We start from the raw sequence: 20,776 nt of genomic DNA, 5'->3' as shown, positions 1-20,776 counted from the left end.
CTGGCGGGGCTGATGATTTCTACATCACACTCAATTTGTGAAAAGAGCTCTTGAAAAAAAATTAGGACACTTTGCTTGTGCAAACTGTCAAAATGATGAATGGAATAGGTGTGTTTGAGTGGGGGTGGGCAGACTGCCGACATCAATCCTTTGCTGACGCACTTCAGTATCCTTCGCATCACAGCCGTGTAGATGGGACTGGGAGAATGGCCGACTGGAAGTTTGGTTCCTTTTCTTAACTGCATATGAAATCTTCAGACTACAATAAAATAGATTATGGAAAAATGGAGCTAATCTAATTTCTTCATACTTGTCTTTCTTCATCAGCTCAATAATAGATAACCACGATAATGGGTATTTATGGTTTGTCCCATGCAAAATGGCCTTTGGGTTCCTAACCTAATGTAATAAACAGATAATTCAAATAAAAAGACAGCATGGGCCAGTGGAAATGAGGGAAAGAGGCCAAGAGAGACAGAAATCCATACTCTATGTGAATATATCCATAAAGGCAAGGAGGGCCTGCTCTAATTCTAATGAATGAAAAATGCATTTAATTTCATCTGTTTAGTTTGAGAAATTATTTACTTTCTCTTTCCCTCACACTGGAGCGCTGGCTACTCCTGGAATCGATCCCCTCTCCTTACCCCCTGAGAGATGTGATCAATGGAGCTGGGTAGCATGGGCCCTGCTCCGGCTCCTCATGAAACCCAGGCTTCTCATTTTCATTTTCTTGGAAGACTTCAGCACCCCATTAGTTCTTACTATTGCACTGTGCGGAAGTGACAAGCGTTAATACTTTTTAATATCTTGGTTTATATCACCCAAGCCATTTCTGACCAGAGTCTTACATAAAAGATTAAAGTAAAATCAAAATCAAGAATCTTCCTTCATTCCCCTCCTTCCACAGACTGAGCACCTGCATCTCTTTGCCTCCCCCGGTTTCGATATTGGACAGTTGAGTGGGTCGCATGCTGCTCCTTTCCTACACACTCACCTACACATAGGGAGGGACTTCAAAGAGTTCTTGGGAACAGAATTAAAAGAAAAGTTTAGAGGAGGGTGTTTGGCCTAACAGTTAAGATACTTGGAATGCCCACATCCCATACCAGAGTGCTTGTGTTCAAGACCCGGCTGTGCTTCTGATCCCAGCATCCTGTTAATGCACCTGCTAGGAGGCAACAGGTGATGGCCCAAGTGGTTGGGTTCCTGCCACCCACATGGGAGACTCGGGTTGAGTTCAAAGCTCCTTGTTTTGGACAGACCCAGGCAAACTCACTTCTATTTGGCAAGTGAGCCAGCAGGTGGAGGATCTCTTTCTGTCTGTGTCTCTTTCCCTCTCAGTCTTTTTAAAAAAATAAATATTTTAAGTAAAAGATCTATTTTGGTACAAAATATTCTTGAAATCCATGTATAAAGCAGTCTTCAGAAAGTTCATGGAACCTGTGTATTACAACAAAACCACACATGGATTTGAACATTTCTTTCTTCAAAATAAACATCTTTTAATTCAATTTTCCATGAACTTTTTGAAGTTCCCTCATAGCTATACACATATACAACACACATTTTGTACTTAAATTGCTGTGTGGGAGGGAGATGTGCAATTTGGCTTTTGCTGTCAGTTATAATATATAATATCTATAGGTATATATGTTATTTTCTATTGGCAAATTAAGCATCAATACCTGATGATCTATTTCATTTTATTTGGTGCCTTCAGGTATTTCCTGGTGCACTCAGCCCATGATTTACTTAATGACCATAATAGCAATGAATCTGTCAGTTGGCCAAAAAGAATTATTCACTGTAATTATGTCAAACAGAAGTATTAAAAAAAAAAAGTCCTTCCTGGACTTCTGGGCAAACCATCATTACAGTCAGGAAACAGTTAACACTCAATGATGCATTTAAGGAAAAGGCTTAAGGACAAATAATGGATGGCAAAGGCCAGTCTTGGTCTTATAATGGTTAACCAGAAACACTTTTAAAAAAAAAACTTTTATTTAATGAATATAAATTTTCAAAGTATAGCTTATGGATTACAATGGTTCCCCCCCACCATAACTTCCCTCCCACCCACAATCCTTCCCTTTCCCGCTCCCTTTCCCCTTCCATTCACATCAAGATTCATTTTCAATTCTCTTTATATACAGAAGATTAGTTTAGTATATATTAAGTAAAGATTTCAACAGTTTGCCCTCACATAGCAACACCAAGTGAAAAATACTGATGGAGAACTAGTTATAGCATTAAATCACAATGTACAGCACATTAAGGACAGAGATCCTGCATGATATTTTTTTAACACCAAGTTTTTTTTTTCATTTTCAATTATCTTTATATACAAAAGATCGATTCAGTATATACTAAGATTTCATCAGTTTGCACCCACACAGAAACACAAGGTGTAAAAATACTGTTTCAGTACTAGTTATAGCATTACTTCACATTGGACAACACATTAAGGACAGATTCCACATGAGATGTAAGTACACAGTGACTCCTGTTGTTGATTTAACAATTTGACACTCTTGTTTATGGCATCAGTAATCTCCCTAGCTCTAGTCACAAGTTGCCAAGGCTATGGAAGCCTTTAGGGTTTGCCGACTTCAATCTTATTCCGACAGGGTCATAGTCAAAGTGGAAGTTCTCTCCTCCGTTCAGAGAAAGGTACCTCCTTCTTTGATGGCCCCATTCTTTCCACTGGGATCTCACTCACAGAGATGTTTCATTTAGGTCTTCTTTTTTTTTTCCATGGTATCTTGGCTTTCCATGCCTAAAATACTCTCATGGGCTCTTCAGCCAGATCCGAATGCCTTAAGGGCTGATTCTGAGGCCAGAGTGCTCTTTAGGACATCTGCGATTCTATGAGTCTGCTGTGTCTCCCACTTCCCATGTTGGATCGTTCTCTCCCTTTTTGGTTCTATCAGTTAGTATTAGCAGACACTAGTCTTTTTTGTGTGATCCCTTTGACTCTTAGACCTATCAGTGTGATCAATTGTGAACTGAAATTGATCACTTGGACTAGTGAGATGGCATTGGTACATGCCACCTTGATGGGATTGTATTGGAATCCCCTGGCATGTTTCTAACTCCACCATTTGGGGCAAGTCCGATTGAGCATGCCCCAAATTGTACATCTCCTCCCTCGCTTTTTCCCTCTCTTATATTTAACAGGGATCACTTTTCAGTTAAAATTTAAACACCTAAGAATAATTGTGTGTTAATTACAGAGTTCAACCATTTGTACTAGAACAAAAAGAAATACTAAAATGGATAAAGATTTACATTGTGACAAGAGCTGATCAAGTCACTGTTTCTCATAGTGCCCATTTCACTTCAACAGGTTTCCCCTTTGGTGCTCAGTTAGTTGTCACCAATCAGGGAAAACAAATGATATTTGTCTCTTTGGGACTGGCTTAATTCACTCAGCATGATGTTTTCCAGATTCCTCCATCTTGTTGCAAATGACCGGATTTCATTGTTTTTGACTGCTGTGTAGTATTCTATAGAGTACATGTCCCATAATTTCTTTATCCATTCTACTGTTGATGGGCATTTGGGTTGGTTCCAGGTCTTAGCTATTGTGAATTGAGCTGCAATAAACATTAATGTGCAGATGGCTTTTTGTTTGCTAATTTAATTATCTTTGGGTAAATTCAAAGCAGTGGGATGGCTGGGTTGTATGGTAGGGTTATATTAGGTTTCTGAGGAATCTCCAGACTGACTTCCATAGTGGCTTAACCAGTTTGCATTCCCACCAACAGTGGGTTAGTGTCCCTTTCTCCCTACATCCTCTCCAGCATCTATTGTTGGTAGATTTCTGAATGTGAGCCATTCTAACCGGCGTGAGGTAAAACCTCATTGTGGTTTTGATTTGCATTTCCCTGATGGCTAGTGATCTTGAACATGTTTTCATGTGTCTGTTGGCCATTTGGATTTCCTCTTTCGAAAAATGTCTATTGAGGTCCTTGGCCCATCTCTTAAGTGGGTTGTTTGTTTTGATGTTGTGGATTTTCTTGATTTCTTTGTAGATTCTGGTTATCAACCCTTTATCTGTTGCATAATTTGCAAATATTTTTTTCCCATTCTGTCAGTTGCCTATTCACTTTCCTGACTGTTTCTTTTGCAGTACAGAAACTTCTCAATTTGATGCAATCCCAAATGTTAATTTTGGCTTTGACTGCCTGTGCTTCTGGGGTATTTTCCAAGAAGTCTTTGCCTGTGCCTATATCTTGCAGGGTTTCTCCAATACTCTCTAATAATTTGATGGTGTCGGATCATAGATTTAAGTCTTTAATCCATGTTGAGTGAATTTTTGTGTAAGGTGAAAGGTAGGGATCTTGTTTCATGATTCTGCACGTGGAAATCCAGTTTTCCCAGCACCATTTATTGAATAGGCTGTCCTTACTCCAGGGATTGGTTTTGGATCCTTGATCAAATATAAGTTGGCTGTAGATGTTTGGATTGATTTAACCAGAAACACTTTTCATAACGTTATCTATCACTTTAAGATTTACCTATTTGGATCTGGGGCTGTGGCGCTGTGGCGTAGTGGGTAAAGCTGCTGCCTGAAGTGCTGGCATCCCCTATGGGTGCCAGTTCGAGTCCCAGCTGCTCCACTTCTGAGCCAGCTCTCTGTTATGGCCTGGGAAAGCAGCAGAAGATGGTCCAAGTCCTTGGGCTCTTGCACCCACGTGGGAGACCCAGAAGAAGCTCCTGGCTCCTGGCTTCGGATGGGTGCAGCTCTAACCATTGTGGCCATCTGGGGAGTAAACTAGCATGTAGAAGATCTCTCTCTCTCTCTCTCTCTCTCTCTGCCTCTGCTCTCTGTAACTCTGCCTTTCAAATAAATAAATCTTTGTTTTTAAAGATTGATTGATTTATTTGAAAGACGGAGTTACAGAGAGGGACAGACAGAGAGAGAGAGAGAGAGAGATCTTCCACCCACTGTTTCACTCCCCAAATGGCCACAGCAATCAGAACTGGGCCAGTCCAAAGCCAGGAGCTAGAAGCTTTATCCCATATGGGTACAGGGGCCCAAGGACTTGGGCCATCTCCTGCTACTTTCCCAGGCACATCAGCAGGGAGCTGGGTCAGAAGTCGGACAGCCGGGCCTCAAACTAGCACCCATATTAGATGGTAATACTGCAGGCAGTAGCTTTACCCACTATGCCCCAATGCTAGCCCCAGTGTTATCACTTTAAAACTGGAAGGTTGGGGCCGGCGCCATGGCTCACTTAGTTGATCCTCCACCTGCGGCGCCGGCATCCCATATGGGTGCCGGGTTCTAGTCCTGGTTGCTCCTCTTCCAGTCCAGTTCTCTGCTGTGGCCCAGGAGCGCAGAGGAGGATGAACCAAGTGCTTGGGCTCCTGCACCCACATGGGAGACCAGGAGGAGGCATCTGGCTCCATGGCAGCCATTTGGGAGGTGAACCAGCGGAGGGAGGACCTTTCTCTCTGTCTCTCTCACTGTCTAACTCTGCTTGTCAAATTAAAAAAAAAAAAAAAACTTGAAGGTTTACACATTAAGGAGGCTTATTAGGGCAACAGGACCATTTCTTGTGTGCATCTTCTCGCATCTATTATATTCATTCACAACTGCCCTAATAACAAAGCAAAATGAAAACCAGGACTAAAAGAGGAACCATTCGTTTAGGTGGCAGTATGCTTTCTAAATACCCATCACATCTGTGTCTTCTCAGAAGTTCTCTGCGGACAACTGTCAGGACTCCCTCTCCTGCCCCGCTGGTTTGGAGCCTCTGTCCCGTGTGCTTCCTACACCATGTGGGGGACTGTAGGGTGCTGCCCAGGGGGCTGGTCACAGCACAGCACACGGCCTTCTCCTTGGGAGGGAGGCATCAGTGAAGGGCGCACTCTAAGTGGCTTCCATGTGAGTTTAGTGTACGAGGAACCTGGGATACTCTTTCCCTAGTGAGGTAGGTCCCCTTTAAGGCCTGGTTCATTATCATCAGTGCTGAAAATCCAACTCCAAAGCAGGAGATCAAGTGTGGCTTCTTCTCTCAATGACCGCTGTGTCCACCGCCCACCGGAGACTGGTGGCAACACAGACTATGTAAGGCAAACAGCCCCGTGTGCTCTGTAATATAAATGTATTGCGCTCATTCTCACACTCCTGCGAAGTGACAGTGAGGACAGTAACAACAGCAGCGAATGTCTGAGCATTTGTTCTACAAACACTGCACTAACTGCTGCAGGAAACCATCTCCCTGCTTCCTCGCGATGCTCTTGTGACTTTCTGTTCTGTGTTTATTGCCATCCTACATCCGTGGAAATCTCAATGTGAGTTGAGTAAGCCCCCTGCAGCCCTCCAGTGCCCCCCACAATGACAGCAAGGCCAGGGGTCTAGGATGCTATGGCGTGTTCTACACCTATATCCTCATGGACACCCTTTTGCTTTGGATAGATTATGGGCCATAAATAAATAAATAGATAAATAAATATGCTCCCATTCATTCTCAGGGAATCGATTTTAGTTCTAAAGAATACAAATTAGATTGGTGGAATGTGTCCTCTGCCTGTGTTGTAAACACCTATTCAAGTTATGGCATAGGCTTCTGTTATTTTTTTTTTAAAGATTTATTTATTCATTTGAAAGGCAGAGCTACAGAGAGGCAGAGGCAGAGAGAGAGAGAGAGAGAGAGAGAGAGAGAGAGGTCTTCCATCTGATGATTCACTCCCCAGCTGGCCACAATGGCTGGATCTGAGCTGATCCGAAGCCAAGAGCCAGGAGCTTCCTCCAGGTCTCCCACACAGGTGCAGAGGCCCAGTCACTTGGGCCATTCTCTACTGCTTTCCCAGGCTGTAGCAGAGAGCTGATTAGGAAGTGGAGCACCTGGGACTTGAACCAGCACCCATATGGGATGCCAGCACTGCAGGCAGTGGCTTTCCCTGCTAGGCCACAGAGCCATTCTCTCTGTTATGGTTTGAACAAGATGTGACTCCCAATATTCAAAGACTTAGGCTAACCATTCATGGATTTATGTTAATGGTGGATTAGGGTGGAGATTTGCTATAATCATAATGTCTGAAGGTGAGGCTTTGTAAAGTAATCAGATTCAATTAGGTTACTAGGGTGGAGCCCCAGGATCAAATCATGATGGTTTTATAAGGAGAGACGACACAAGGGGTAGAGGAAGAGCATGCTCTCTCTGTGTCTTCAGCCTGGCTCGCCACCCTGCAGCCTCAGCAGATCTTAGCCTGTGAATCTCCAAACTGTAAGCAGACATAAACCTTCCTCTCCACTAACCCACTCCTTCAGGTATTTTAGTTATAGTAATAAAAGCTGAATATAGCTTCTGAGACAAACTAACCTGAAAACACCAAACTCGGATTTGAGACTCTGCCAGCTCTGGTAGTGAAATAGATTGGGAGTGCTTCCTAGTTCATTTTCTGGAATTGTTCATCAAAAACTTGGACATGTCCATGTCTCACCAGCCCCAGGCCACTTTGGCCTGGTGCCCATGTGGTGCTGAAGCATTCTTAAAGGAGCCCAGGCCTCAGGGAACATGGAAGTGGAATGGGACGTGGGAGAGAGCAGTACACCGTGAGTGAGGCTCAGACCCAGGCCATCCACAGGTGGATGTCAGCAGGTTTGCTCATTAGTGCCTGGGAAGGGTGTGACAGCAAAGGCCTGTGCCAGCCCCATGCACTGAGCCCACGATCCCACAGAGGCCTCCTGACACATCTGGGCACCCACTCTGTCCTCAGTGAGATGTTAACACACAGTAAGTTCCTTAAGAAAGTTCAGCACTGTCATTTCACAAACTCTTTTAAAATCACCTTAGCTGTTTTCAGCCCCTTATATCAGCTACGGAATTCTGAGAGCCATGCTCTATAGAGGGAACTGATTTTAGGGTTGTTTTATTTTTAGAGGCTAAGGGGGGAAGGTGAGTGTTGGAAGGCACAGATCACAGCGTTTCAGTCTATTGTCGGGGAGACTTGTTGTCGCGTTGACCAGGTCCTTTGCACTGGGTGAAACGCAGGGGTGGAACTCCACTGTCCCCTCGCAGTGAGTGTCCCCGACCATTAAAAAGATGAAAGACAATCAAAGTAAATACCCTTTCTGCTGTTCAAAGTCTCTCTTTTTTGCCTTGTTCTGCCTGGAGCTCTTCTCCGGAGCCTTCCATTTTCCTGCCAGTCTCTTCCACCAAAGCTGCCCGGTGTCACCTCCAAGTCAATTACGGAGGGAAAAACCCACAAAGCCATTACAAGGAGGCGAAAAAGCATAAAAGGCTTGGCAAGCCCTAAGAATGCTGACACACAGCTAAGCCACAAGAAAGTGAGGACAGCCATGATTTCTATTGGAAAGGACAAAGGGCAGCGTGGGGAGGAAGCCAAGATGTGGGCGGTTCTCAAGTAACGATGATTGAAACTGACTCGAAATTAAAACTTCTCTTTGTTAAAAAAAAAAGAAAAAGAAAAGCAAAACTCTTGGTTTATTATTCATATGTGAATACATATTAGGCATGTTCCTAAAGAAATCATAGAAAATAGATCAGCGACGCTCATGCCAAATGCCACCCTGAATGTTCTGAGATAAAACCACCAGCCCAGGGCAGGGAGGAAGAGGTGGAAGACTATAGGTAAGCACGTGCCGAATTCAGTCGTGAGGCATTCCGTTTCCACCAGCGGCGCAGTAAGTCAAAGCAAAGGCTGTGGCATTCAAAGAATAATTTAGACCAGGCGCTACACAAGGCAAAAAGAAACAAGACAGTCCACGGCCACACCACCCTGTATGTGCCCCATCTGGTCTGGTCTCGGAAGCGAAGCAGGGTCAGGTCTGGTTAGTACTCGGATGGGAGAAACAAGATAGCGTGCTCATTGGCAACAGCCTCCTAACTGGTCCCCATTCTTCATCTGTTCCCCATCCCCTCAGTGTGTGCCCAACCCTGCAGCCAGACAGCCCCTTCCACAGGTCTCTGATCATGGCGCTCCCTGCTCAACATCCCCCACTGCTCCAGCAGACTAGGACAAAACAGCAACCATGGCTGCAAAGCCCTGCGACATCCAGCCTCCCCAGCCTCCCCTCACCCCTCACCCCTCTTCTGCTCCCCCCACACTCCCCCTACTTGGCCTGCTGCTCTTCCTGGGGAGTCTGCTCAGGGCCCCTGTTTTTGTCCCCTCCAACAGAACAGCTCCTGCCTGGCCCAGCTCCTTCGCCTGCTCCAAGTCTTGACTCAGAGGCTCTGTTCTCAGCCAGGCCTCCTTGCCCACCCCCACACAATGCTGCCATACGGTTCTACCTGGCGACTGTCTCCACCTGACTTAGCCTGTGTTCCACCTATTGAACATCTTGCTCTTCCTCTAACATGCAAACTCCAGGAGAACAAGAAATTTGGAGTTACTGCTGTTTTGTTCTCTGTTGTTCATGTTCCCCATTTCAGAGCTTGGAGCACTCTCCACATATATAGTCCTAAGTCTTCAGTGTGTATTTGTTGCAACAGGCCCCCTTACTCTTGACTTCTGGGCCAAAGGCCTGCTGCCTACATCAGAGAGGACCTCCTTTGGTGTGTGGGGGGTGGTGGGGTGGGCGGGGGTGTGTGTGGCCGTCATACTTAGGGACTGAGGGTGATTTGTTCCAAGACTAATGTGTTAAATGTCCTTCCAAATAGCAACTGTGCAGCAAATACGTAATCTGTAAGTCTTGGGAGAAGAAGTCTTATCCTCACCAGCTTTGCTTTTCCTGATTGTCAATATTACAAATTCCTACAGAAATCTGAACCGAATAGCCAAGATATTTAGCCTTGAAATACATTCTATGATTTCTGCCTCCCTCGTGAATTTGATTTATTGATTAATTAAAGCTCATCTATGGCTTTGATGATCTGATTGTGAGTTTGCAGGCTGATGGCAGAGAACCCTGATTCTTCGGGAAGATGCTTGCAGGTGGGGTTACACCAGGTGGGTCAGGAGTCCCTCACAGCTGTCGTTAGCCAATCACTGTGTCTCTTTGGGGAGAAGGTACAGGCATGAGCCATGGCAACAGCAGGAAGGAGTGTGAGAAAAATCTGGAACATTCATAGATTTATCTCCTGTGCTTACTTCTAGAAGCAATTATCTGAAACTCAAAGTTCCAAAACTAAACCTTTATTTTAGAAAATTCACACTACTTCTTGTCACATGCCATTTGTTCAACACAGAGATTAAAAAAAAAAATCCTCCCAAACATAATGTCCTCATAGCAATTGACACACAGGCACAGCCCCACCTTCTTGGACACTGATCTGTCTCGCTGAGAGCAAATTTCTGGCCTGTGTGTCTTGATTCAGCAATTACCATAATCTCCACTCTCCAGAGGCCAGGGCTGGTGAAGTGGATTAGTGCCCAAGCCTGTGGGGTCTCTGGGGCAGAGAGTTCAAATCCCGAGCTTAGGTCGTAAGTAAAGATGAAGGGGTTGGTCTCACAGTTTATCCCCCTTTGGGAGCCGTGGAAGGCATGGCTAGTTACGATTATTAATCTTGTTCTGAGGAAGCACACAGCCAGAAACGTGCCGAGTTGATCCGCAGCCAGAGGAACTGGCACAGCCCGCAGGCTCCTGACTCTGAATTCACTCTGGGCTTTTTCAAACACAATGTGAATTTTTTTCAAAAGAAATCACAGTGTGACTGTTTGTTCACTGGCAGAGACTGGCATGTTATTTTGCAGAAGTGCCCATTTGGGCTCCAATAATTTAATGGAGATAAAGTAGTCTGCCATTATCAGCCCATTATGAAAAGTGGGACCAATCCATTCTTTTGCCTTGTCTCTTGTCAGGTGTATTTCTACTGGATCTGCCGGGATGCAAGGGCATTTGAGTGGTTTGCCGATCTCTTACTCTCGCTGGAAACACAGATGAGCGAACAAGGGAAAACTCACTTTCTGAGTTACCGTATATTTCTCACTGGCTGGGATGAAGACCAGGTATTGAGAAGACTGAAAATGAGCTGTATTACCTAATTTGTTTAATAGACAGCAAAGAGGAGAAGAGCCGTCAGCTATGTAGCTACCCAGTGACATGAAAGAATCCTTTTTGTGTCCTTAGAAAGGAAATGAAAATAAAGAAAAACCAGATTAGAAAGAATTAGCCAGGGCATAGCAATCAAAAAACATAAAGTAACTTGCTGAGGAATACCAAATAGGATAAATATGAACAGAAGATAATTCAGGGTTGGAAATCTCAAATAAAATTGCATTTGTCACTTTAAGAGTGGCATCAAGCAAACATTATTGATTGGGTGTAGCATGCTGATGAGTTGCAGATTGGATCTAATCCTATGCTTTGAGCTGTTCTGAGTTCAACAGAACAGATCCCTAGGTGTTTACACTTGGCATTTTGTATTGTAAAGTATGTGAGTGCCTATCGAAGATAATTATGAATACATGATTTATCTAGAAATTTCTTTTTCTTAAGGTGTTCTTAGGAAGTGTTTGCGTGTTTACTTAGATGTCTAAGATCAGTATGTTCTTCTGTATATTTTATTAATGAAATATTAAGGTTGAGGTTACCACAGCCATGTATACCAAAATACTGATTATGTTAGTATTTCCATGTTGGTAAGATTCAATGATGATTAATGCATTTTAATCCATTTTAACTCCTCCAATATGAGAGTTAGCAATAAAGTGATTTCTAGGTTACACAATGTATATTCTAATCAGCACCTCCTTAGCAGCTCTCACTGATTCAGACTTTTAAAGAAAGTGTGTTTGAGCCACAGAGATTTGCTTTAATCTCTAAATTTACAAATGAATGCTCTCTGTGTTTGTCTTACACACACACACATACACACACACACACTGACCCTACAGAGCATCCTTATAATTTGACTCTGGGCTTCTGCAAATGAACAGACTTTGCTTGAAATTCAGTAGCTTAATGAATTTTTATGGTCTTATTTGCAGTCCTCCTTAAATATTTAATCCTCTGGGATAATTTGAAATGTAGGTTTCTTGGGAACTAGGCTTGAAACATCTTAATGAATTATATAGTGTTAATTATGTTTTCCAAACAAACATTTTCCCTATTCAAGAGGGATTTTGACTGATGATACAGTTGGTGCAGTACAGATGCAGCCTTTGTCTTGTGCTTCCTAGCACCATGTGGTCCTCCTACTACTCCAGTAAACTGCTCCCAAGTGTCCACCGAGGCAGCCTTGTCATCTGGGAGCTGTGAGACAGGTTCTCATAAGTGAAACTGATTTGTGACAACACCACTCTACCTCCCCCCCCATCTCTGCCACTCCCAAGAGGAGGCTGTAAAATATAATATTTTTCTTCTAAATATGAGAAGATTAAAATAAATGTCTTCTTAAATTTTTGCCATGACATATTGGAAATTCTTTAGATGCTCAAATTCCAAGCATGAAATCACTTATCTCAACATTTAAGAAAAAAATAATTGGTGCATTCTGTCAGTATTTCAAGAATCAAGAGACTGTTTTAGAAATAACCAATTGTTAAACCGAATCCCACAAACTCAAAGTGGCAAGATGACAGGAACAGAAGCGACAGATGGAAGAGGTATTGTGAAGGGCAAATCAGCGGAGTTTGGAGATTAGCTGAACATTGGGCTGAGAAATATGGAACCAAGTATAATTCCAAATGTTTGAACATCAATGATTGGTGGCACCACAAACGTTCAGAAGGGAGAGCCCCCACCCACCTCCCTTAGTGTTTCAGGAAATCATGCCCAAACGTCTTACCAAGAACTCTCAGACCCTTCTCAACGGGACCCCCACCCACAGCCTCACCCCCACCTTTTGCTCTGACACTAGCGATGCCCATGCCATGTGGCCGCCACCATGCCATGCATCCACGCTTCCCAAACTTGGTCCCTGCTCTTCCCCCTCCCTGACCTGTCACTCCTCTGTCATTTGTTCCATTCTCTCTCGACTGCTCCTATTCTCCATCTCTTTCCCAATAGTAGCGCAGATATCTAGGGGCTAATCTGCATGATGTCAACTTCCAGCAGCCTGGATTTCTGAGACTCCAGCCCGGACACTTCCATTATATGCCATAGTCTGCTGAACCTCCGTGGCCTTAGCTGCTTTCTTAGACTGGAGGAAAGACCAGCCCTCGAAGTCAGGCTCACAGCAGGAAGCTGGCATATGAATTGGGCCCAGCATGGTTGTTATCCAAACTGGTGGCTTCAGGAAGAGTAAGAGATAAGAGCAAATTGGGCACCAAAAGCCAAGACACGTGAGCTCCAGGGCTACTAATGGGCCTGAAGGGTGAGCTCAGGACACAGACCCCAGGAGGCAAGAATCCAGTTGCTACCAAATTCGGCAAGAGCTTAAGAAATCACAGCAATTTGAGAAGTGATTGTGAGGGATGGATGGAGCCCCTGCTCTTCCTTACCAGCCATTAGTTAGTTACATGATGCCTGGATTGGCTTAATTTGAAGGCAAATGGTTGGGCACAGAATTCCAACCATGCACCCCTGCTATTTGGCCATCACATCCTGTCTGCCAGAACTTGAACTCTAACAGTAAACAGTCAGCCTTCAGATCTTTGGTTCTGCATCTGTGGTTCTGCATCAACCAACAGTGATCAAAATAGTCAGAAAAAAAAGAGATCCTATAAAGGGAACATGTCAGGCTGTTTTTCTTGTTGTTACTGCATAAACAATATAAGATAGCAATTATTTTCATAGCCTTTATCTTGTATTAGGTATTGTAAATAATCGAGAGATGATGTAAAGGACACGGAAGGATGTGCAGAGTTGTATGCAAATACTACACCACTTTATAGAAGAGATTTTTGTGTCCCCCATGGTACATGGGGAGGGGACAGTCCTAGAACAAATCCCCTGTGGGTACCAAGAGACAGCTGTCTATCAAACTGTTTCAACCCAGCAGGCAGATCTGATTACAAGATCCAGCTTCGTCCCAGAGATTTCATGGCACTTTAAATCTGGCAGTGCCCTTCTTAAATCCCCAGGGTTTGCCATTAAGTGAATGGGGACAGCAGGTGAAGATTAATTTTGGAGAAGTTTTGTCAGAAGTAAGGGAGTCCTTTAGTCCTGCTTTTTCCTCACCATATTTACTGTATTATGCTCAACTTTTCCAAGAAAATATCCTTTCTAAGCTACTGACATGCACACCTACTACATTTAAGGAGGCACTTCGTTCCAGTGAGGCCCGGTGCAAAAATAAATGAGGCAGCACACTTGCCCTAAAATGCAATGTCTGTGATATCTGCTCATCATGATAAGCATTCCCAGCCCTGCTAAAAAAAATAAATAAATAAAGTATGCTACATCGACAAATGAGCATAGCTACTTCATTCTTTATTTATAGAAGGATCCTCTTTTTTTTCTAAATATCATCTGATACCACATTTTCCTTTAGGCTCTTCACATAGCTTTACACTGGGATGAGAATACTGACGTGATTACAGGCTTAAAGCAGAAAACCTTCTACGGGAGACCTAACTGGGACGACGAATTCAAGCAGATAGCCTACAATCACCCCAGGTAAGGCGAGCTCTTTTTCCTCTGCCTGCTGGGGGCCTCTCTGGGGAAATACAAGTTGTTGCTGAAATGGAAAGTTAATCTGTAGGACTGTGCATCTTGCTCTAAGATAAAATATCTCCCTTGGAAAAGGATGGTCAAGATATATTTCACGAACCTCAAACCTCTGCTTAACTGGCTGGCAGTCTCCGACAATTATTGATTATGTTGAATCATGCTTACCCTCAGTTTAAGATTATGGTTTAAGATTTTTTAAGATTTTAAGTTTAAGAATGGTATGTCTTAAATGACATATGCCTTCAAGAAATCTTGAGTGAGTACGGTCTTCCCTTAATTATCCAACTAAAGGATTCACTTATGTCTACCTATACCCTGTACCTAGCATGTCTTACAAAAGCAGGGGGGAAATATTGTAAGGCCAAGCAGAGATTTAGGGTGCTGGCTAAGGATCCAGCATCCAGAGTTTGAATACCTGGTGTAAATCCTGGCTCTGCCACTGCCACCACTTGACCTTGGCCAGGTTATCTATGCTGCTTTTGCCCCAATCTCCGCCTCTGTAAACTGCAAATAATAATAATTTGCCATCATGTCTGAGTAAAAGCTTTAAGATGAAATAAATAAATAAAATAATAATAATAAGCTCACTTCCTACAGTTCTGTAAAGATTGAATCAGTGAATGCATGTGAAGTGCCCGAAACTGTGTTTTTTCCCAGAGTACTTGGTGTTAGCTGCTGTCATTATGTGATTATTATTGTTATTGTCCTTTTACTTATCCTATCGTTATTGTTGCATAATAATAATTATGTAATAATAATCATAATTACATAGCGCTTGCTCTGGAGCCATACAACTGGAGTGCAGCTTATATTTCCTGCTGCTAGAAGCTCCTGGTGGTGTGACCTTGGACAAGATAGCTTATTTGAGCTAATGTGTCCCATGGTAAAACGTGAATGATAGTGTCCACTCATAGTGTTGTGCTCATAAGTTAAAGCTAACTGTAGTATGTTGGAGAGCTTGGGAAAGAGTCAAGTTCTAATGCAAGCAGTTAACAATCTATGTTAACAGTCTTTGTGCCTTTATCATCTATGACTCTTCTTTTTTAAGATTTATTTATTTATTTGAAAGGCACAGTTACCGAGAGGCAGAGGCAGAGAGAGAGAAAGAGAGACGGAGACAGACAGAGAGACAGAAATACAGAAAGGTCTTCCATCCGCTGGTTCACTCCCCAGATGGCTACAATGGCCAGAGCTGCACTAATCCGAAGCCAGGAGCCAGAAGCTTCTTCCAGGTCTCCCATGCAGGTGCAGGGGCCCAAGCACTTGGGCCATCTTCTGCTTTCCCAGGCCAAAGCAGAGAGCTGGTTCAGAAGTGGAGCAGCCAGGACTCGAACAGCACCCAGATAGGATGCCAGCACTGCAGGTGAAGGCTTTACCCGCTAGGCCACAGCGCTGGCCTCATCTGTGACTCTTGAAAGTCAGCATGTTGGAGTATTTTCTTCTTTCAATAACAGTTTCCACATTTGAGAAAAGAAGTGGAGGATGGTGCTGTGTGCATTACTGATAACAAGCATGTGCCAAGGCCCTGAGGCAGCAGACATAGTTCCTAGCATGACCCAGGAGGCTGCGGTTTAACAGAGAAGGTGCCAGGGAAACAAGCAGAAGATGGCCTTTGCAGAGGCACTGGGGGACGGTCGCAGGCACTGGGGGACGGTCCAGGTCGTTCTAAGACTCTGCATTTCACTCTCAGAGGGCTGGGAGAATAGTGACATGGAGTCACTCTGGCCACTGGAAGAGAACAGATTGTACAGGGCGCAGGACAGAAGTGGAGAGGCCATCGAGGAGTAGGCAAAGCTGGTAGCGTGGGTTAGGGGGGCAGCAGTGATATCTACTGAGACATTACTATGGAGACATTACTATGGAGACATTACTACGGAGACATTACTATGGAGACTTTACTACGGAGATATTACTACAGAGACATTACTACTGAGACATTACTACGGAGACATTACTATGGAGACATTACTACAGAGACATTACTACAGAGACATTACTATGGAGACATTACTATGGAGACATTACTACGGAGATATTACTACTTGTCCATCTCTGGGAACTTCCTACGGCCATGCCATCTCTTCCCTGGGTTCCTGTATTTCTGCTTGGTGGCCTTGCTTCATAGGGGTTTTGTTTCATTAACTTTTTGAAGTCCCCTAGTATTTTTTCTGCTCCATAGACTACTTTTCTGGAAGTGTTTTTCATCTTTCAGTCAAGTTGGTTGCTCCCTTTTTACTTTTTTCTTATATGCTATACCAGAACTATGTCGTTTTCTTCGTTATCAATTCTCATTGAATTTTGGACTTTCCTGGATGAGCTATTCGTAGAAGGAGTGACCAGGTGGTCATGTGAGGGTCACAGAGCTCCAATTCCAGTCTCCTCCTCCCACAAGGAGTTACTCTGACTTGAACCAGCCTTTGCTCTGTGAGACCCTGCCAGGCCTGTCTATGTCCTGAGCTCCAGTAGCCTGAGAAGCCCTGGCCCTAGGATGAGAGTGCTCAGGGAGGAGAGCCAATCTTCTGAACACCCCATGCCCAGCCCCAGCGTAGAGAGGAGACCTGTGAGGACTTCTGGCCTGGAGTCAGCCAGAGTAAGATTGCCAACTCAAACACCCAGGAAAAGCTTACCTTCTGACTTCAGGGTTGGAGGAGAAGAGAGTGGACAGCTGCAAAATGTCTTCCAATCTTGGTTTCTCCCCAGGGGCACAGCCTCAGCTATCCTATTAATAGAGCTGCCTGCCTATGGCAACTGACCTTGGAGACATTTTATTCCTGGCACCACTTCCTAAAACCCACTTGGTCCACTTGGTCTTCTTGCCTTGACACTTGGCCTGGAATCCAGTCCTGCCTGTCTACCTTCTCTCCAAAGGCGGTGCTTCTAACCCATCCTGGCCTCTGGCCCCTCGGAATCCAGTTCCACTGGGCTGCAACTCAACACCCAGTCCTGGCTTCTAGGCTCACACCTTCCTCTGAGCCCTGAGAGTTACCACCCCTTACCTCGCACTCATCTGCTTCTTGTCCACAGCAGAGATGGGGTAATTTCATCTGCAGCTTCCTTTAAAGGAGTATAGATAGAAGCTCACAAAATAGCACAAAAGCTCATGTGCGACAGCCATGGTTTTCTTTGCTATTTTCTCCTTTTGGGAGAAAGATCTACTCTTTGGCACGTGCTTTACACCCTGTTTTTTCACCATCACAGAATGAATGTTCCCGTTTTGCAAGCAGCACACCTATGTTGGTTTTAGGTTCTTACCCATAAGTCCCTCTCTTGGTTAGGGCTGGCCCTTATTGACATAGTTCCCAGGACTTGTTCATTTGAGTTTTGCTGCCCAGTAGGGAAGGCCTTTCAAAACCAAATGGCTTCATTATCTCCTTTCCCGCAATAACGTGAGCCAGCAACACAGAGCGTCAAGGAAGCGAGGGCACCACTGGGCTTGCACAAACTCTGCCCAGGCAACAACGTTGTGCAGGGTGGAGAAGTGAGCCCGTCCAACATTTGCCGGCTGTGAGGAGTAGGCAGCACTTTTAAGCTGGGAAAATTATCTCACTGTCACTTCCCGCTTGCCGTGTGTGGAGCGTGCTCGTTCCTGTTCAGAAGCCGTAATCACAGCCAAGGGCAGGACGTAATTAAAGCCCAACTGCAGCTTTCAGCACAGTGGCCATGCAAATATTGTCTCCCTGATGGATGCTTTATCTCTTCCAGGGTAGAAGAGGCCCCCAAGATTTAGATGCCACTAAAGCAAGCCCTTTCTAGTACTGCCTGGACTCCAATTCCAAAAGCAAAATTTGGGGAGGGGCAGGAGACAGACAGGGAGACAGAAGGAGTTCCCATCTGGTGCTTTCCTTCCCAAATGCCTGCAGCAGCCAGGACTAGGCTGCGGCTAAAGCCAGGAGCCTGGAACCCAACCCCAGTCTCCCACATGAGTGCCCAGAGCCCAGTGAATCAAAACATCACTGCTGCCTCATAGGATCTCTGCGTTAGCAAGGAACTAGAATCAGGAGCAGGAGCTAAAGATTGAAGCCAGGACTGAACACAACCCTACTTTGGGACACAGGGCCCTAACTGGAGTCCTAACAGCTAAGCCAAATGCCTTCCCCCGCCTCCATTTTTAAAAACACCATATTTGTTATAGCCTTAGACGCTACAACATAGCAACGTGCTAAAGCTTCCAGCATCATTGTAATTAACATTAGTCACATGTAGACAAAGTCGATTATGATTTGATCCCTGGAATGCCACATCCCTGGGAAATGACAAGTCTCCAGTCACAAGCTTAACACCACCCTTCCAAAAGACTTTTAAAATGACCTCCTTAAAATAATTTTGTTTTCTGCTGTGTAAAAGAAGATTTATGTTTAATGAAGCTTTTAATGAAGAAATCTCGGAAAGAGAATGCCAATAAAATCTAATTTTTAAACAAGAAAATCTAATATTGAGAAGTATTTCAATATCCTGGCCTTTGTCCAGATAGAAATGAAACACACAATCCAATTACTGTTCTGCACAAAGGACAAAGTAACATTAATTTTCCTCAAGATGGTTATTAAAGAGATAAACAGTATGTTTTCCCCTTATTATGTCAAGGATATATTTGTTCCCAGGCCTACTTGGCAACTTGTACAAGACAGGCCTGTCCTGCCATTAGTTCCTATCTTTTAGGCAAAGATGGGTCAGAAGGAATTGGTGGGTTTGTTAGTGGCTTCAGAAAAGGTTCTTTGTTCCTGAGCGCCTTTGAAGTAGGCAGCTCTCAACCATTTTATTCATCGGTGCGGAGCCAAGGGTGCTCAGGACTTAGCGTTTAAAAGCAGCTACCTCTTCACCCAAAGCCAGAGTTAGCCCTTGTTCTAAGAGGAAGGAGTTAAATCAGAAGGATAAAAGAAAGAGGGGCAAAAGTATTTTTTTATAGAACATGAAAAACAGCACCAAAAATAAAGCTTGAAGGGAAGCAGATCAAAGAGAGTAGTTCAAGCTATAAAGGAACCAGAAAATTGCAAAAATAACAGTAATAGAGAAACAAATGGATGGCATCAAAATGAATACAAATAAGGAAGAGGGAAGAAAAATTAAAAATAGATGAAAGACTGAAAACAGGAAAGTGGATTCTATTGTTTGTATTTGTAATTAATTTTGGTAATTATATCAGTTGTATTACAAAAACACAAATATAGCTTTAAAGGATCATCAACAAAGAGTAAGTAGATCTGCAAAAAATGTCTTTTATTAATATGCCCAAACTCACGTTTGCGTGTATATTACTTCAGTTAGACACGCACAGAAAAATACTCTAAACAAAAGCAATGAAAATCATTCTCCCAATTAAAGTCAATAAGCCAATTAAATACATGCATCGTTTTTTTTTTTTAATCTATAGAAATGGGTCTTTACAGATATGGGAGCTGCATTTTATTTTTTTTTGAAACTTTCTCAATATGTTCCCAAGCTTTTAGACAAATGTTCAAAAAAATCACAGGATCGTTTCCAAGAAGGTAAACAGAATGAAAATGAAAGTCACACCAACCTACTTTTCTGCTAAACACACACTGCACATAGAGTCAACCTTCTAAACTCGTGGATCAACTGTTTGTAATTAATTGAATAAGAGGCCTTTCCATAGGCCTTCAGTCTTTATCTTACACTTCAGATAATATTTATGTTTTGCTTTTTCTGGCTTATCTGTTATTAACTTCATGCATTGTAGATGTAAACTGTATGTAATTAATGACCATAAACACATAAACTATTTAGACATTTTTTCATGATGTCACCAGAAGTGTTTCTTTTATCTAAGGGAAAAAATAAAGAGTAGAAGAGTACCTCCACTTCTTGGAACAGGTCAAACCAGCCCGACCTGCAGAAAGATGTTGGCTTATCGTAGGACTGGAGGCTTGGCACCCATATTACGTGAATGTGTTTTCGAAGATCCATTGTTTTCAGAAATGTAAAAATACCTTTATACTAAATTAAGGAAATGTGTCCATCTGGAACTACATTTGCTTGTGTGCACAGCCTTCAATTCTCATTTGTACGTGCATATGGGCAAATGCTTTTACACGATATTTTTAAGAAATTAACATTCTGATTATAGCATACAGGGCTCTTTAATGTGCTATCCTAAACATTCATTACATGGCTAAAATGTTCAGAATACTCAAAGAAATAGACTTGTATGGAAATCCAACACATGATAAATGATAGCTGCATGAGAAAAATAAAGCCATAAACATATGGATGGCAAGGATATTG

General features: G+C 43.4%; 1 protein-coding gene across 1 annotated transcript in view; it reads left to right on the top strand.

The window, feature by feature from the left end:
* Nucleotides 1-20,776, top strand: part of NOX3 (NADPH oxidase 3) — a 63,824-nt gene that overhangs the window by 38,737 nt on the left and 4,311 nt on the right. Inside the window, exons 11-12 of the mRNA XM_062187772.1 lie at nt 10,780-10,926; nt 14,355-14,479. Coding sequence (XP_062043756.1) covers nt 10,780-10,926; nt 14,355-14,479 — 272 coding nt within the window. The remainder of the gene's footprint in view (nt 1-10,779; nt 10,927-14,354; nt 14,480-20,776) is intronic.

The sequence above is a fragment of the Lepus europaeus genome, chromosome 3, assembly GCF_033115175.1.
Source record: "Lepus europaeus isolate LE1 chromosome 3, mLepTim1.pri, whole genome shotgun sequence".
Lineage (NCBI taxonomy): Eukaryota > Metazoa > Chordata > Mammalia > Lagomorpha > Leporidae > Lepus > Lepus europaeus.
Note: the sequence above shows the minus strand (reverse complement) of the source record. Positions and strands in the feature narration are given on the sequence as shown.